The 13,104-nt window shown below is 41.3% G+C and overlaps 1 protein-coding gene across 1 annotated transcript in view; it reads right to left on the bottom strand.

Annotated features, from left to right (window-relative positions):
• Window positions 1-11,649: 11,649 nt before the first annotated feature.
• Window positions 11,650-13,104, bottom strand: part of LOC122804158 (myoglobin-like) — a 32,335-nt gene continuing 30,880 nt past the window's right edge. Inside the window, exon 3 of the mRNA XM_044073848.1 lies at window positions 11,650-12,518. Within this exon, the coding sequence (XP_043929783.1) occupies window positions 12,387-12,518 (132 nt within the window). The 3' untranslated portion in view covers window positions 11,650-12,386. The remainder of the gene's footprint in view (window positions 12,519-13,104) is intronic.

Raw genomic sequence — 13,104 nt, 5'->3', positions numbered from 1 at the left:
GATGGCCTGTGTGATCATCTCTCACCCTACTGGGTTCTTGAATGATGGCCTGTGTGATCATCTCTCACCCTACTGGATGCTTGATTGATGGCCGGTGTGATTATCTCTCACCCTGCTGGGTGCTTGAATGATGGTCTGTATGTTATCACCTCTCACCCTACTGGGTTCTTGAATGATGGCCTGTGTGATCATCTCTCACCCTACTGAGTGCTTGAATGATGCCCTCTGTGATCATCTCTCACCCTACTGGGTGCTTGAATGATGGCCTGTGTGATCATCTCTCACCCTACTGGGTTCTTGAATGATGGCCTGTGTGATCATCTCTCACCCTACTGGGTTCTTGAATGATGGCCTGTGTGATCATCTCTCACCCTACTGGATGCTTGATTGATGGCCGGTGTGATTATCTCTCACCCTGCTGGGTGCTTGAATGACGGTCTGTATGTTATCACCTCTCACCCTACTGGGTTCTTGAATGATGGCCTGTGTGATCATCTCTCACCCTACTGAGTGCTTGAATGATGCCCTCTGTGATCATCTCTCACCCTACTGGGTGCTTGATTGATGGCCTGTGTGATCATCTCTCACCCTACTGGGTTCTTGAATGATGGCCTGTGTGATCATCTCTCACCCTACTGAGTGCTTGAATGATGCCCTCTGTGATCATCTCTCACCCTACTGAGTGCTTGAATGATGCCCTCTGTGATCATCTCTCACCCTACTGGGTGCTTGATTGATGGCCTGTGTGATCATCTCTCACCCTACTGGGTTCTTGAATGATGGCCTGTGTGATCATCTCTCACCCTACTGGGTGCTTGAATGATGGCCTGTGTGATCATCTCTCACCCTACTGGGTGCTTGAATTATGGCCTCTGTGATCATCTCTCACCCTACTGGGTGCTTGAATGATGGCCTGTGTGATCATCTCTCACCCTACTGAGTGCTTGAATGATGCCCTCTGTGATCATCTCTCACCCTACTGTGTGCTTGATTGATGGCCGGTGTGATTATCTCTCACCCTGCTGGGTGCTTGAATGACGGTCTGTATGTTATCACGTCTCACCCTACTGGGTTCTTGAATGATGGCCTGTGTGATCATCTCTCATCCTACTGGGTGCTTGAATGATGGCCTGTGTGATCATCTCTCATCCTACTGGGTGCTTGAATTATGGCCTCTGTGATCATCTCTCACCCTACTGGGTTCTTGAATGATGGCCGGTGTGATTATCTCTCACCCTGCTGGGTGCTTGAATGATGGCCTGTGTGATTATCTCTCACATCTGTCACCCAACTGGGAAGGAACGTGCAGACTGTTCACAGAAGGATGATGGTCACTTGTCAACAGGGAGACAAAAGCATACAAAAATAATGCACCATCACGAACCACCACACATATAGGCCTGGAACTTTGTTGCCTGAGCAGGAACACAGAAAATGTGAAACACTTGTAAACTGGATGGTAAGTTATCTCCTGTATGCCAAAGGGTAAACAATGTTATTTCCATAGCTTGTTTTTTGTTTCATTATTAGCTCAGATCCTGCAAGGCATTACATTTTCACACATCTCCTACCACCCCTTAGTGATTTTATTGGTCCATTGTAGACATTATCAGTGAACTTGTTACTTATAATAATTCCTTGCATGTATTGTCATAGAATAAAATATGTGTAGTATTTTAGAAGTATGTGAAGGAATGGCAAGTGTTTACTGCTTCTAAATAGGCTGAATAATTCAAATAGATAGATAATTGTAATATAATTTAATTTTGTTCTGACGGAGACTCACCAGATAGTTAAAACTTGCTGGATATTTCCCAAAGTCTGCAACAAATATTCCTGCATTATATCATTGGATATAAGAACCAAAAGAAATAAATTAAATTCAACATCCAGGCTTTCAAAGAGTACTGAATTGCTCACAAAAGACAGAGACATAGCCTGGAAAAAATGAAAGCAAATTAAAATCATAATTGCCAATAAATACTATAAATGCATCAGAAACTCCACTAAAAGTCAGATCAAAATCATTAAAAAAATACTATAATATAGACAAGTAAATTATAACAACCCCAAAGATTTTTGGACCATAATCAATAAGCTGTCAATAGTTGGTACACCAGCACAATCTCCACATTCTTCATCTAACCAAACGTATATTCGATTAATTCAATACCCATTTCTTCCAAGCAGTAAACTCTCTAATTAACCCTCAGTACAGGCAGGGCCAGGTTCCTCTCCTCCCTTATTAGCCCCAAAAATACATGCAGTCAAACCAGTCTGTTTCTACAATTAAAATAATTATTCCTAGCTTTAAAACATGCCACCCTTGCCCCTGATAACATACCATCTGAGTACTTAAAATTGCTGCTGATGCCCAGTAGCACAGCTAGGGTGGGTCAAGACAAGCAACTGTCCTTTTCAAAGCCAGTATTTGCATGATTGTAAAGCAATCCCCAGTGAAACAGACAGCCCACAGCATAAACCACTGGTTGCCACAATCAGCTGCAATCAATGGTCAGAGAAGGGTCTAAGGTGAACAGACACCAGGCTGAAGACCTGGAAGTTAACTGAAGAGTAAGTACAACAGTTCAAGGAATTACTCAGGGGGCTCTAGCACCCCAATAAGAGGAGGAAATAGGTGAAATTGAAGAAGAATGGCACTGCCTCAAAACAGCATGTGTGGAATGCAGACGTCCAGGAAGTCATCAAACGAAAGAAGGGGTGCAGAACAAAGTGGGAGATACAAAAGACTGACCAGGCTAAGAAGGACTACTGGTTGGCTAACAAAGAAGCTAAGAAAGAAGTTGTGATAGCAAAGAACAGGGCATCAGAGACACTCTTCCAGCTTCTAGAAAGTGACTCAGCAGGTGGCACAAAGAAACTATATCAGGTTGCAAGGCAAAGACAAAAAGATAAAAAGATAAGTCAGACACCCTTCAAAAGGGATGCCAGCAACAACCTGCTCACCAGTCCACAGGACATCAAAGGCAGATGGAAGGAGTATTTCCAACAGCTATAGAGTGAAGAAAATTCCACAGAAGCTGTACTGCCCCAAAAACAGCCTACAATGGGAGAGGAAGAGAAGCCCACCCTAGAAGAAGTATTAATAGCACTAAAGAAAACAAAGTCAGGGAAAGCAACAGGCTCAGATGAGGTCACAGCAGCTATAATAAAGATGTTAGGTGAGATAGGGGAGAAATGGCTCCTGAGGGTACTCATAGCAGTGTGGAGAGAAATGCATATCCCAGATGACTGGAGAATAAGCATGCTTGTGTCAGTGTACAAGAACAAAGGGGACATCCACAACTGTCGGCAGTACAGAAACATCAAACTCCTGTCACATTGCATGAAAGGTCTGGACAGGGTGATTGATAAGTGGATATGCAGAGCAGTAGAATATAAGATGGGAGATGAGCAGTTCAGATTCAGATTAGGATGCAGCACAACTGACTCAATGTTTGCAGTGAGACAGATGGTTGAGAAGCTAGAGATGAGGAAAAAGTGCAACTGGACATTCCTAGACTTGGAGAAAGCATATGACAAGGTCCCAAGAAAGCTGATTTGGGTAGTACTGCAGTGGTTTGAAGCCCCAGAAACATTGGTAGAATTAGTGCAGGCTGTGTACAAGGACCCAGTGACTCAAGTATGAACAGTGTTCGGTCTCACACAGGTGCTCCTAGCGGGAGTGGGTATGCACCAGGGTTCAGTTCTGAGCCCACTGCTGTTCATACTGGTGATGGACTACATTATCAAATTGGTCAGATGGGACAGAACAACAAATTTGCTCTATGCAGTTGGTGTGGCATTACAGGCAGACTATGAGCAAGAACTTCAGCAATGGATAGGGGAAAGGAATGTAAAACTGAAGGCGCATGGCATGAAACTGAGTACAGATAAGACAGTGATAATGGTAGCAAATTGGGAAAATCAGAAGAAGATGAGAATGAGTTAGAAGGGAAGATAGTGGAACAGGTAAATAGCTTCAGTTACCTAGAAGGGGTGTTTGAAGAGAAGTCTGAATAGAGAGGGCAACGCTAGAATCAGAAGAGCTGCAGACAAATGACATAGATTCTCAGTTGTAGTCTTTGACAGAAGAATGCCAAAGAAGCTGAAAAGTAAGGTGTACAAGACAGTGGTCTGAGCAGTACTACTGTATGATACATAAACCTGGGCAGTAAAAGCAAAGCAGATGAAGCTACAGGTGATGGAAATGAAATACCTGAGAAGGGTGGTAGGATGCACACTGTAGGACAGATGAAGAAATAAGGACATAAAACCAGAAGCCAAAGTAGTTCCAATTGCAGAAAAGATTAAAGAGGACAGATTATGGTGGTTCAGACACATATGCAGAAAAGCAGAAGACAATCTGGTGAAGAAGATTTGAGACAGACAGGGAAAAAGGTAAGAGGAAAAGAGGATGTCCAGTAAAGAGGTGAATGGATTGTGTGAAGGAAGATCTATGACAGTCAGGCATGAGTGTCGAAGAAGGCAGAAATGTGGCATTGAATCAAGAGAGATGGTGACAGTTAACACGATACCCCAACCCCATGAAGAAAATGGGGGAAGGAGGCTGCTGATGATGATGATTGCATTTTAAGTCAAACTTGAGTGCTGCAGCACTTCATATGTGCATGTGTGGTCTAAACTGTAGCACCTGCTTGATATATTGTAGCAAGCAGTTTGTCACAGTTTAAAAATTAAAAAATAAATAAATAAATAAATTATTATTTTTTTTAAACCCTGAAGACTGTAGAACACTGTGCAGGCAGTGTATAAACTGTAGCAACTGTTTGCTACACCTATAGCAAGCAGTTTGCAACAGTTTAAAAAGAAGAACTTTTTTTTTAACTGAAGTAAAACATGAATGATGTAGCATTCTGTGCAGGCAGGGTATAAACTGTAGCAACTATTTGCTACACTTGTAGCATGTAGTTTTCTACAGTTTAAAAGAATAAAGCATTTTTAATTAAATATGTTGAAGGAATGTTGGGGGGTGTAGGCGGGGGTGTATGTCTCACATGATTTTTTTTTGTTTTGCTCTTTAACAGAAGATCTCAGAGGAGGGTGTATATCTAACTGCAATAAGCCAATCACTTACAATGTAGCAATTGACGTATGACAGTGAAGTGTTTTTTTTTTCCTCTTCACGTTAAGAGCTAAGGGATTGGGGTGCAGATTCACATTACCAGCCCGGGGCACTGGTTGAACCAGTTATGCTTCTGCTGATGCCCTCCTGTCTCTGTCCTAATCAATCACTCCATCATTGAAACTACGTCTCATCCCTCTGGAAAAGGTGTTACATTCTTCCTCTCCATAAAGGTGGAAACTCAAATGAGCTGTCAAACTTCAGGTCTATAGTCATATAGGCTCCATTCTGAAAAATTCTGGAGGAGTGCATCCAGTCTGAAATTCTCAGTTTTCTCACTGACAACAATTTATTTTCCCTTACACAGCATAACTTCTGTCTTTTCATACTACATGTACACCCCTCTCCTTAGTTATATTGCATCTGTTAACTAATATTGAAATTCTGGGAACTTATCTCAGCACTTTTCCTAAATTTATCCAAAGCTTTCAACATGGTATCCCACCAGACATTGGTTTCAAAACAAACTTGCTCAGGAATACGTGAAACTTCACTTTCTTGGTTCTCCACTTACCTCTCAAATATGCACCAGACGGCAAAATGGCAAAATGACATCTCCTCTTTCCTTCCCATTAAAGTGAGCATCCCTCAAGAAACCTGTTTAGGTACCTTGTTGTTCAATGCATTCAATAATGGTCTCCACCTAGATTCTAAACAGGCCACTATCATACAGCATGCAGAGAACTCAGCAATCATCTGTTCAGTTAAAGGTACAGGTAAATTAAAGCAACTCACCCAAGAGACTTTCTCCATCACAGAAGTTAGATGCTCCTTAACCTTAAAAAAAAAACAAAACTGATCGTATTTACCACAAAGTATTCAGCTAACTACAAAAATAATTTCAAAATCCCTTCCTGTAACAACACCAACATGGAACTAACAAGTCAAACTATGCTTCTGGGAGTCATTATTGATGAAAGCTTAACATTTAATCATCACATAAGAGAAGCTATAAAAAACATCCACCAAAAGCTGGGTACACTCTATAGAGTCAAACAATACTACACAGATAATGCCAGAGAAAGTATTTCTCTATTTCTCAATCTCTTCTCATTTCTTCACTCCTTTGCATTAGCTCCATCTTGATAAACTACAACCCACCGAACTCTAACCTGGAACAGTACTATAATAAGGTGGTGAAATTTGCCACCAAGCATCATTATAGGACACAACACTGTCAGCTGTCACTAAAAAAAAAAAAACACCAACTATTTTAAAGCTCAAACAGGAGAATACCTAAAAGATGCCTTGCTCTATACATGCTCAAGTCTTGCATGATAAATGTCTTGCCCCGTATTTTCACATATTCTTTCTGAGCACTAAATCCTCGGTTATTTTTCCAAAATCTTCTCCTTGTCCTCCACCTCTCCCTCTTCTTCCTCCTACCCATCATAAAACATTCCCTCTCACCTCTCAGTACTAATCCTCTGTTTTTTTCCTTTACTGTCCTTCTACCAGGTTTGTTTCCAAATATGTTTCATAACTCTGTACATTGTGTTCCTATTAATTAGTGATATTATGTTTGAGTTTTGTATATTTGTTCAGTATTTGTATTACTCAGTTTACTGTGTTCTTTATGTAATGTAATTTGTCCAGTACTTTTCTCCATTTGCCAAAGCTGAAACGTGGTAGCTTTCTGCCTAGCCAGAATATCCTGGTAAACAAATGCAGTAAATAAATTAATGAAAAATATCCAGCACATCTGAAGTACTTCAGTTGAGATGAGAGCCACCAACAGAACAATGAATGTTTAGACTATAGGGAAAGAAATTCTGGAAAGCTAAACAAAAAAAAATGTTTACAGAAAGGGTGGTACACAAAGGGGATGTACCTAACAGGAAGTAGAATATAAGATGAGGGCCACCTTGAAGTGAAGAAGGAAAAGAGTTGGGTAATATGTTTGATAAAATAAAAGAGAAATAATGAGTATGTAGAAGGAAGAGGATGAATAAGTTAAATTAATCAAACAGACTCAATTGGTTGCAAAATTAATTTCTGATGTTTTCCTATCTCTGTCTGCATGCCTCCCAAAGACAATATCTGCAAGTCCTGTGCCTGATGCTTTACCTGAATAATTTAATGTGAATAATTTAATGCATGCATTTACAGCACAGTGGCACAGCAGATAGCATTGCAACCTCACAGCAAGAAGTTTACTGGTTTGATTCTCGGCTGGGTGCCAAGTCTGCATTTCCTCCTTGGGTTCATGTGGGTTTTCCCTGGCTGTTCAGGTTTGTTCCCACATTTCAAAGACATGTAGTATGTAGATTAGACTCCCTAAATTGGCTACAGGTCTGACTGTGTAGCACGGAAGAACTACAGTGGCAGGACTAGTCACTCAGCGGTGTAAAACTTGACTCTAGATGATTGTCACTGTTGAAGTGACACCTCAACCCCATGTGCAAAAATGGGAAAAGGGGTTGTGGATGGATGGGTGGATTCATTTATTACCTCAATGAATGCATTTCTACAACTTAGAAATAAATGAAGTGAATAGAGATGAAACTGTTTTCTGGGTATGTGGAGTGATATAAAAAAGACATTCACTCAAATAGAAGATTCATTACAATGCTGAGGATGTGTTTAAAATAAAACATGTGCAGCAGTTACAAAGAGCAATACAAACAAACTAATTAAGTAACTAACAAAACTAGAGACCATATTTAGTTCAACAGAAAGATAAATAATTCAGCATGTAAGATTAACTGTACAGCTGGATTTATTAGAATGTACCAAAAGAAAAATACTTACTTTACAAAGAGAATGATAGCTAAACTGCATACAAATTAACCAAAACATGGGGATGGGGTTAACAGAGATGGAGAGAGCACAGCAGAATCATAATATAAAGACTTAAAATTTGCCAGAAAAAGGTTGCAACTGGTGGAAAATAATAAATGAGCCAAATATTAATTAGTGCTAGCTAGGGTAATAGAGGCAGGAGAGGCACCTTGCTGCAGAAGGAGCCAGTGCAATAGGGGGCTATTATATCTCCAGCTGATAAATGAGAATATATGTGAGGAAAAAAAGCACAAAGGTCACCAGAAGGGATTTATTGTGGAGATATGATGACACGATAAGTGATGGCAGACATTAGAATAAGTGCCTAAGGAGTAATTAAAGATAATAGAAACAAAGCTGAACTGGAGACAGGATGAATGGCAATGAATACGACAGAAGAAGTAAGTATAACCAACAGCAAAAAGAAATGCGAGATAGTTGAAATCATCATCATCATCATCATCATCATCTTCTTCTTTTGGCTGTTCCCATTAGGGGTCGCCACAGCGGATCATCTGTTTCCATTTCTTCCTGTCCTCTGCATCATGCTCTTTCACACCAGCCGCCTGCATGTCCCCTGTCACCACATCCATAAACCTTATCTTAGGCCTTCCTCTTTTCCTCTTACCTGGCAGCTCCATCCTTAGCATCCTTTTCCCAATATACCCAGCATCCCTCCTCAGCACATGTCCAAACCAACACAATTTTGCCTCTCTTGCATTGTCTCCAAACTGTCCAACCTGAGCTGACCCTCTAATGTACTGATTCCTAATCCTGTCCATCCTAGTCACACCCAGTGCAAATCTTAACATCTTTAACTCTGCCACATCCAGCTCTGACTCCTGCCTTTTTGTCAATGCCACCGTCTCCAACCCATATAACATAGCTGGTCAAACTACCCTCTTGTAGACCTACTCTTTCACTCTTACTGGTACCCGTCTGTCACAAATCACTCCTGACACTCTTCTCCACCCATTTCACCCTGCCTGTACTCTCTTCTTCACCTCTCTTCCACACTCACCATTACTCTGAACTGTTGATCCCAAGTACTTAAACTCATCCACCTTTACCAACTCTACTCCCTGCATCCTCACCATTCCAATACCTTCAATCTCATTTACACACATATATTCTGTTTTAGCTCTGCTGACCTTCATTCCTCTCCTCTCTAAATTATATCTCCACCTCTCCAGGGTCTCCTCAACCTGGTCCCTACTCTCACTGCATATCACAATGTCATCTGCAAACATCATAGTCCAGGGGGCTGCCTGTCTGATCTCATCTGTCAACCTGTCCATCACCACTGCAAATAAGAAAGGGCTCAGAGCTGATCCTTGATGTAATCCCACCTCCACCTTAAATGTATCTGTCACTCCCACCGCAATCCTCACCAATGTCACACTACCCTTGTACATATCCTGTACCACTCTTACATACTTCTCTGACACTCCTGACTTCCTCATACAATACCACAACTCCTCTCTAGGCACCCTGTCATATGCTTTCTCTAAGTCCACAAAGATACAATGCAACTCCTTCTGACCTTCTCTGTATTTCTCCAACAACACTCTCAGAGCAAACATTGCATCTGTAGTGCTCTTTCCTGGCATGAAACCATACTGCTGATCACCTCCCTTCTTAACCTAGCTTCCACTACTCTTTCCCATAACTTCAAGCTGTGACTGATCAATTTTATCCCTCTGTAGTTACTGCAGCTCTGCACATCACCCTTATTCTTAAAGATAGGTATCAAAACACTTTTTCTCCACTCCTCAAGCATCCTTTGACTTTCCAAAATTTCATTAAACAATCTGGTTAAAAATTCCACTGCCATTTCTCCTAAGCACCTCCATGCTTCCACTGGTATGTCATCTGGGCCAACAGCCTTTTAATTCTTCATCCTCTTCATAGCTGTCCTTACTTCCTCCTTGCTAATCTGTTTCACTTCCTGATTCACTATCCCCACATCATCCAACCTTCTCTCTCTCTCATTCTCTTCATTCGTCAGCCCTTCAAAGTACTCTTTCCATCTACTCAACATACTCTCCTCGCTTGTGAGTACGTTTCCCTCACTATCCTTTATCACCCTTACCTGCTGCACATCTTTCCCAGCTCTGTCCCTCTGCTTAGCCAATCGGTACAGGTCATTTTCTCCCTCTTTAGTGTCCAATCTCTCATACAACTCTCCATATGCCTTATCCTTAGCCTTCGCCACCTCTCTCTTTGCCATACGCCTCATCTCCTTATATTCATGTCTACTTTCTTCATCTCTTTGACAATCACACTTCTTTTTCGCCAGCCTCTTCCTCTGTATACTCTCCTGTACTTGTTCATTCCACCACCAGGTCTCCTTGACCTCCTTCCTCTGTCCAGATGTCACACCAAGCACCTTTCTAGCAGTCTCCCTTACTAGCTCTGCTGTAGTTACCCAGCTATTCGGTAACTCTTCACTGCCTCCCAGTGCCTGTCTTAACTCTTCCCTGAACTCCGCCTCACAATCACCCTTTTTTAACTTCCACCATTTAATCCTTGGGACTGCTTTCACACTCCTCCTCTTCTTGATCACCAACGTCATCCTACAGACCACCATTCTATGCTGCTTAACTACACTTTCCCTTGTCACCACTTTACAGTCTCCAATCTCCTTCAGACTGGCCCTCCTACATAGGATATAATCAACCTGTGTGCATCATCCTCCACTCTTGTATGTCACCCTATGCTCCTCCCTTTTCTTAAAATACATATTCACCACAGCCATGTCCATCCTTTTCACAAAATCCACAATCATCTGACCTTCTGCATTCCACTCCTTAAAACCATACCTACCCATCACTTCCTCATCCCCTCTGTTCACTTCACCAACATGTCCATTGAAGTCCGCTCCAATCACTAGTCTCTCACCCTTGGGTAACCTCACCACCACTTCATCCAACTCACTCCAAAATTTTTCTTTCTCATCCATCATACACCCAACATGTGGAGCATATGCACTAACAACATTCATCATTACACCATCAATTTCAAGCTTCATAAACATCACTCTATCAGACACTCTCTTCACCTCCAAAACACTCTTGGCATACTGTTCCTTTAGGATAACCCCTACCCCATTTCTCCTGCCATCCACACCATGATAGAACAATTTGAACCCACCTCCTATACACCTGGCCTTACTTATCTTCCTTCTGGTCACTTGCACGCACAATATATCAACCTTCCTTCTCTCCATCATATCAGCTAGCTCTCTCCCTATACCAGTCATACTGCCAACATTCAAAGTTCCTACCCTCACTACTACACTCCTAACCTTCCTCCTCTCTTCCTGCCTTTGGGCATGCCTTCCCCCTCCTCTTCTCCTTCGGCCAACAGTACCCCAATTTCCACCAGCACCCTGTTGGCTAACAGTACTGGTGCTGGTCATTGTTAACCCGGGCCTCGACCAATCTGGTATGGAAATATGAAATGTTCTCCACATAAGTCATTTGGCAGAGGTTTTATGCCGGATGCCCTTCCTGACGCAACCCTCCCCATTTATCTGGGCTTGGGACTGGCACAAAGAAATGCACTGGCTTATGCATCCCCAGTGGATGGGTTGTGCATCCCCAATGCCTAGGTTGTGCATCCCCAGTGGCTGGGTGTAGCTGTATTTCATTGTTACATTGTTAATCAGTAACATATACGATCACAATGAGAGTTTATACAAATCAAGACACCCACTAATCTTTTATTTCATTTTCACCATTTTATTAATCATTTTAGCAATATTAAATCCTTCTGCTCATTGAACAGACTGAAACAGCAGTTGTGTATAGCCAGTCTTTATATGTCACTTCTAGACTCTTCAGGAAAATACAGCAATAGTCATCTGATTTGACACAAGTACAAAGACCACATAGCATCTCCTAACTGCCACCATTAATGATACATTCTTTTAGAATATATTTGTGGTGTCTGCTTTGCCCTGCTGTTACCACAGACTGTATGTGTGTTTTACAGTTCCACATCCTGCCTACCCTAGTTGTGTCAGTGCACAGTATGTAGATTTTGTACTTGTGCCACTGCTCACTGCCTAATTCATGCATATATTTACTACTGCAGATGTCCCTGATAACAACAACAGCCAAATAACAGCTTCTCATTTATATTGACTAGCAGAACAGTCAGCTCTTGTAGTTACAGTTTATCTTTTATGTAGCGTGATCAGTCAACCACTTTGTATTATTTGTTCTAACGAAAAGACCTAACAAAATGTACAGTATATTAAAAAATGTGGCACTCCTTTATATCCACAAAGAGTTTAGTACTATTCATAATAGATCACATAAAACATTTCCTTTATACTCAGTCACTGTTAATCAAGTAAAGTTAATCTCAGGTAGTGATATTATTACGTGAAGAATAAGGTAAGAATGATGGTGTTGCTTTTCTTGACTGGTAAATATCAAAGCATTTTCCATCTTTACACTTCTTTGTACAGTTTTTCCAGACTGTGGCAAACACCACCAAGAGCAGATTTGAGGGATTCTCTAGTATCTCCTGTATAATCCGAGAATGACTCATGCAGGTACTTGTCGATGATACTGCAGATGAGCTGTGTAAAGCAGAAAGAGAGAGAGAGAGAGTATCATTAGAGATGCTGCTAAAATGAAAGGCACAGTTATAATAAGTTTACATATGACATACTATGGGCTAGTGGGTGAAGTGATAGACCTAGTTAGCATAGTAAAATTCTTTGACGTTTGTTATACTAAACAATGGGGGTACTTCCACAGGCAAACATATCATCACGTTGTAACTGGTAAGACAGACAGTTGATAAGAACTCATCCAGAGTACTGTGGGCATCTATGAAAACCTCATCACACATAAACAATAGAATCAGGTCCAACACAAACAGTAGAATAAAGTCAGAGGAGTCAAGAAAATGGTACAGTTTCTTCATCAGAAGTAATATAAACAGAACTTCATATCAATTACTATATGGAGCCATAAAAAAGCAATAAGGAGAGAAGAGATCTTCTAGAAATATTTAAGTACTTGGAGGAATTCCTTAGAAACCTACTAAGTACCATGAGGGTTAATTCTGCAAGCTGTGGTTCCTATGGTATAGGGTTTGATTCCCTCAGCACTCATGTTCCAACTTTGTAACCTTGAGCAAGTCGCTTAACCAGACATTGA

This window comes from Protopterus annectens, chromosome 6.part0 (genome assembly GCF_019279795.1).
Source record: "Protopterus annectens isolate FY-2018-M chromosome 6.part0, PAN1.0, whole genome shotgun sequence".
In the NCBI taxonomy this organism is placed as follows: domain Eukaryota; kingdom Metazoa; phylum Chordata; order Ceratodontiformes; family Protopteridae; genus Protopterus; species Protopterus annectens.
The sequence above is the reverse complement of the archived record's forward strand: the minus strand, read 5'-3'. Positions and strand labels throughout refer to the sequence as shown.